The sequence below is a fragment of the Sinocyclocheilus rhinocerous genome, unplaced genomic scaffold (genome assembly GCF_001515625.1).
Source record: "Sinocyclocheilus rhinocerous isolate Xijiao unplaced genomic scaffold, SAMN03320098_v1.1 scaffold957, whole genome shotgun sequence".
Taxonomy (NCBI): Eukaryota; Metazoa; Chordata; class Actinopteri; order Cypriniformes; family Cyprinidae; genus Sinocyclocheilus; species Sinocyclocheilus rhinocerous.
Window position 1 is genome coordinate 954,729 of NW_015649405.1, and position 4,108 is coordinate 958,836.

Sequence of the window (4,108 nt, forward strand, 5' to 3'; positions counted from 1 at the left end):
AAGTGTTTACTGTATATAGAAATTATTTCAGTGAACTTGTTTTATTTCAAGTTATTTTAAAAAATGGTTTTAACTTTAGCTTCAGTTTTTGTTAACTATAATAACCCTGATTCTGCCTAACATTATTTGTGTTCCACAGAAGAAAGAAGATTCTGATAGACCAGAGGGAGCAAAAATTATGACAGAATTTTAATTTTTTAGATGAACTATCCCTTTAAAAGTATGGAGAAGAAAAACAAGTCATTGTCTCTGAATGCATAACAGACTGGACAAACACTTCACAGAAGGGTTACTACAAAGGGACCGAGACAAAAGGGCGAGCGAGAGCACAGCGTCACTGCTTGGAACCGTCTTCCTGTTCATCCTCCTCCTTCTCATCATCATCAAAAGACACAGCTCCAGAGGTATCAGAGATGCTTCGGCAGTGTCTGTACCAGCGGATGACTTCCTGAAAGACGTTGTCCTCCCCTTCCTCCACCTCTCGTCCATCCTCCTCTTCTTCGTCCTCAGGTGAAAGGCCAGACTCGGAGTAGGAGGTGGAGTAGTAGCAGGAGTCTCCCTTGCTCCACAAAGGCCTGCGGTCTGGTTTGTGAACCGCACATGTGGCCCTGTCACCCTCGGCTTCTGAAAGCTGGAGTTCTTGGGCGTGTGGTGGCACTTCTTCTGAGATGAGCAGCTCGTCGGGCTCTGACTGACTGAGCGTGCCGTCAGAGGATGGGATTTCAGCGGTGTCCGTCTCAGCCTGACTTGGCACTGGGCAGCTTTGATTGGATAATACATGGTCTGAGGGAGGAGCAAAGTGTAAGAATACCTATAGATGCAGGTCAGAGAGGGCAGAAGTGGAAAAGAAGATGGACACAGACAGAAAGATGACACGAAGCACAAAAGGTACGAAAAAAGGAGAATTAAGACAAGCCGAAAGCACAACAGAAAAGGCAGATGATAAAGAGCAGAAAAGATGAATGAGAAAACAAAATTGCTGATTTTCCACATAAAAAGACATGCACTGTGATGAGAAAAATGCAAATATACAGGGTCCACAAAATGTATCTGAACACTTTCTGAGTCAAAATGTCTGAATGTCACTGCACTACATACAAAATATCAAGTGGCATCTGAAAACACATGATATGAGAAATTATTCCACTTTTAAGAGCACTTTTTCAATAGTTTTTTAACAAACTGGTTTTGAGATCATTTTTTTTCAGTTTAGTTCAAGTATGACGACCAGAAATTGTCAAATACTTTTTTTTGTTTTCATTTTAAACAATAGATTTCTAGTTCTATATTCTAAAATCTAAAGTATGTGTGTGTGTGTTATATCTTTCAAATATAAGGGGTTGTTCAGGTTTTTTTAAAGAGTTTTTGACTCGTATGCTCACCAAGGCTGTATTTATTTGATCTAAAATAAAGTCATAACAGTAATATTGTGAAATATTGAGTTTTCAGCAGCCACTACTCCAGTCTTCTATTATGCTGATATGGTGCTCAAGAAACATTTCTTATTATTATAATGGCATGCAACTATTATGTTGTGCTACCTAATATTTTCGTAGAAAAAATCTTTTGTAACACTATAAATATATTTACTGTGATTTTTGATCAATTTAATGCATCTACACTCAATGTATGCTACTCGTCACTCAAATTCATTCATATGTTTTTATTTGTGGCTTAAATCTCCAAATACTGTATATTGACGGGTGAGCACCCACGCTCACCTGAGCTCAGAGTTGTTGTGATTGGCTCGTCATTTAGAGGAGGATCCTCTTCATAGGACTCTTCGTCCATCTCCTCCTCATCTACAGATGTCCAGGCACGAAGCTTCGCCTCTGCAATGGCAAACTGCTCAGCCACACCTACAAAAAAAAAGAATCGTATCGAATGACCCTGGAGTTTACACAATGACGCTAATTAAACAAAAGGCAGTGCAACAAAATCTCTTTTGACACAGTGATGACGCAGAAGTTTACTCGTGATGCTTTTGTTCTGATTGAAAAAGCTCTGCTGTTGAGAGACTCAGGTTTTGCTGTTAAATGCACCCTAACTCAGCAGCCACATTTACTGCAGTCAGGAAACTGATGACAGCCAAACATGTGGCAGAGTATAAAAGCTGCCGGGAAAAGTAAAGTCAAAGGAGGAGAGCCAGAAGACAGGAATGAAGTAAACTGACATGCAGGATCAGCAGGTGTAGCTGTGTGACTGTGTAATCTAATTTAACAGCATCTGCTGAGTCTGAAAGCCTTCAGCTGGCACATCACGGACGGGCTAAAGTTGACTGACACTTGATAAAATTCCTTATTGTTACATTATATATTAATGTTAATTATATTCAGTATAACATTAATGTAAAAAGAAATACTATAGTAAAAAGGAAACTATTTTCGAATTTTTAATCTTTTAAAAAATTATTCACATTATTATATATGTAATGAAGTATATATATTAGACAGACAGACAGACAGATAGATAGATAGATAGATAGATATAGATATAAACAATTACTACATTAATTCCAGTGATTATTAATTACATTATGTAATTAAAATGAGGTAAAAAAAACAAACTGTGTGCATATATATATATATATATATGTAATGAAGTATATATATTAGATAGATAGATAGATACAATTACTACATTAATTACAGTGATTATTAATAATTACATTATTAATTAAAACGAGGTAAAAAAAAACCCTGCATATATATATATATATATATATATAATAGAATTATGAAATGAATCTATAATTTTATTATATTTTAATCGTTTACTACTACTATGAATGCGGTTTTTGATCTCACATTAGTTGATTATTACTATTAGTAATAATAAAAACTTGAAAACCTTCAAATAAATGAAAACCAGAAATATACAGATTACCTTATACATTCATGAACAATTTTAAATGTTGATGTTCAAAAATGAATTTCATGTCCACATTATTTGACAACAGGCCATGTATAAACTCCCAGGCATCAATATGTTTGTACATCAACAGTTATCTCCTTAACACTTCTTTAGCAGTGAGAGATTTACAGCTGTACTAACAGAGGGGAAGGAGACACCCACCTGCTGCAAACCGGGCCTCCTGCTCACCCTCGCTGAGATGGGAGTAAGAGTTAAAGTGGGACTGCAGTGTAGCAGATGGAGGATCTAAGGGCTTAGACCAGCCCTTCCACTCGATCAGATGAGCCACCCGACCCTGAGCCATGGCTGTGGGTTTGGTGACGTGATCCTTCACCACCTGTGAGATGCCTGGTGGAGAAAACACAGGGAATTGTTAAAGACTGATTAACTCAGTGTGTTGCTAACATGCATTAATGTTCATGATGATGCTACAGGTGTTTAAACCCTTACCATTAAATGATGATCTGGCCAGAGCTGCAATTTCTTGGATGCTAAGGGCTTTTCTTGACTTGGGGAGCATATCAATAGGGTCGTCAACCTGGGGAAGCAAGTTCAAAGACAAAATGGTCTCCTTTTGGACTGTGTAAATATTATAACTTCATAGGAAGAAGCAGTTTAAAATGATTTAGTCATTAGTACTCAACAGTGTTAGGGAGTAACTAGTTACATGTAACAGAATTACATAATTTGGTCCCACTTTATATTAAGTGTCCCTAATACCTGTGTACTTACATAGTAACTAAATGTGTACGTAGTATGTAACCACAGTGTAAGTACACATTGGTACATAGTATCTACAGCTGTAATGTTTGTGTAACTACACACATGTAACAACCCTCTGAATGGTATGTGTAAGTACAAATGTGTAACAGGACATTGGTAACAACACTTTTTGGTAATGAAAGTACAAATGTGTAACAGGACTAACAGCACTTTTTGGTAAAGAAAGTGTTACACTTTATATTAGATTTAAAGTGTTACATGTTACAAGATGTTACACAGCAGCAGCCATTAAAGGCAGAGTAAGTGATTTCTGGTAGCCAATGTTGATATTTGAAATCACCAAAACAAACACGCCCCTACCCCAAAAGGGTCTTGCCCCTATTTTGATAGCTCCGTCCCACACATACGTACGCATCCCAGGCAACGATTAGTTCTGTGAAACAAAGCAAAACCAATGTTACACCATGTCTAC

General features: G+C 37.2%; 1 protein-coding gene across 1 annotated transcript in view; it reads right to left on the minus strand.

The window, feature by feature from the left end:
• Positions 1-208: 208 nt before the first annotated feature.
• Positions 209-4,108, minus strand: part of LOC107710547 (protein FAM131A-like) — a 9,069-nt gene continuing 5,169 nt past the window's right edge. The window contains exons 2-5 of the mRNA XM_016515335.1: positions 3,364-3,451; positions 3,076-3,261; positions 1,722-1,859; positions 209-783 (exon numbers count right to left, since the gene is read on the minus strand). Coding sequence (XP_016370821.1) covers positions 335-783; positions 1,722-1,859; positions 3,076-3,261; positions 3,364-3,451 — 861 coding nt within the window. The 3' untranslated portion in view covers positions 209-334. The remainder of the gene's footprint in view (positions 784-1,721; positions 1,860-3,075; positions 3,262-3,363; positions 3,452-4,108) is intronic.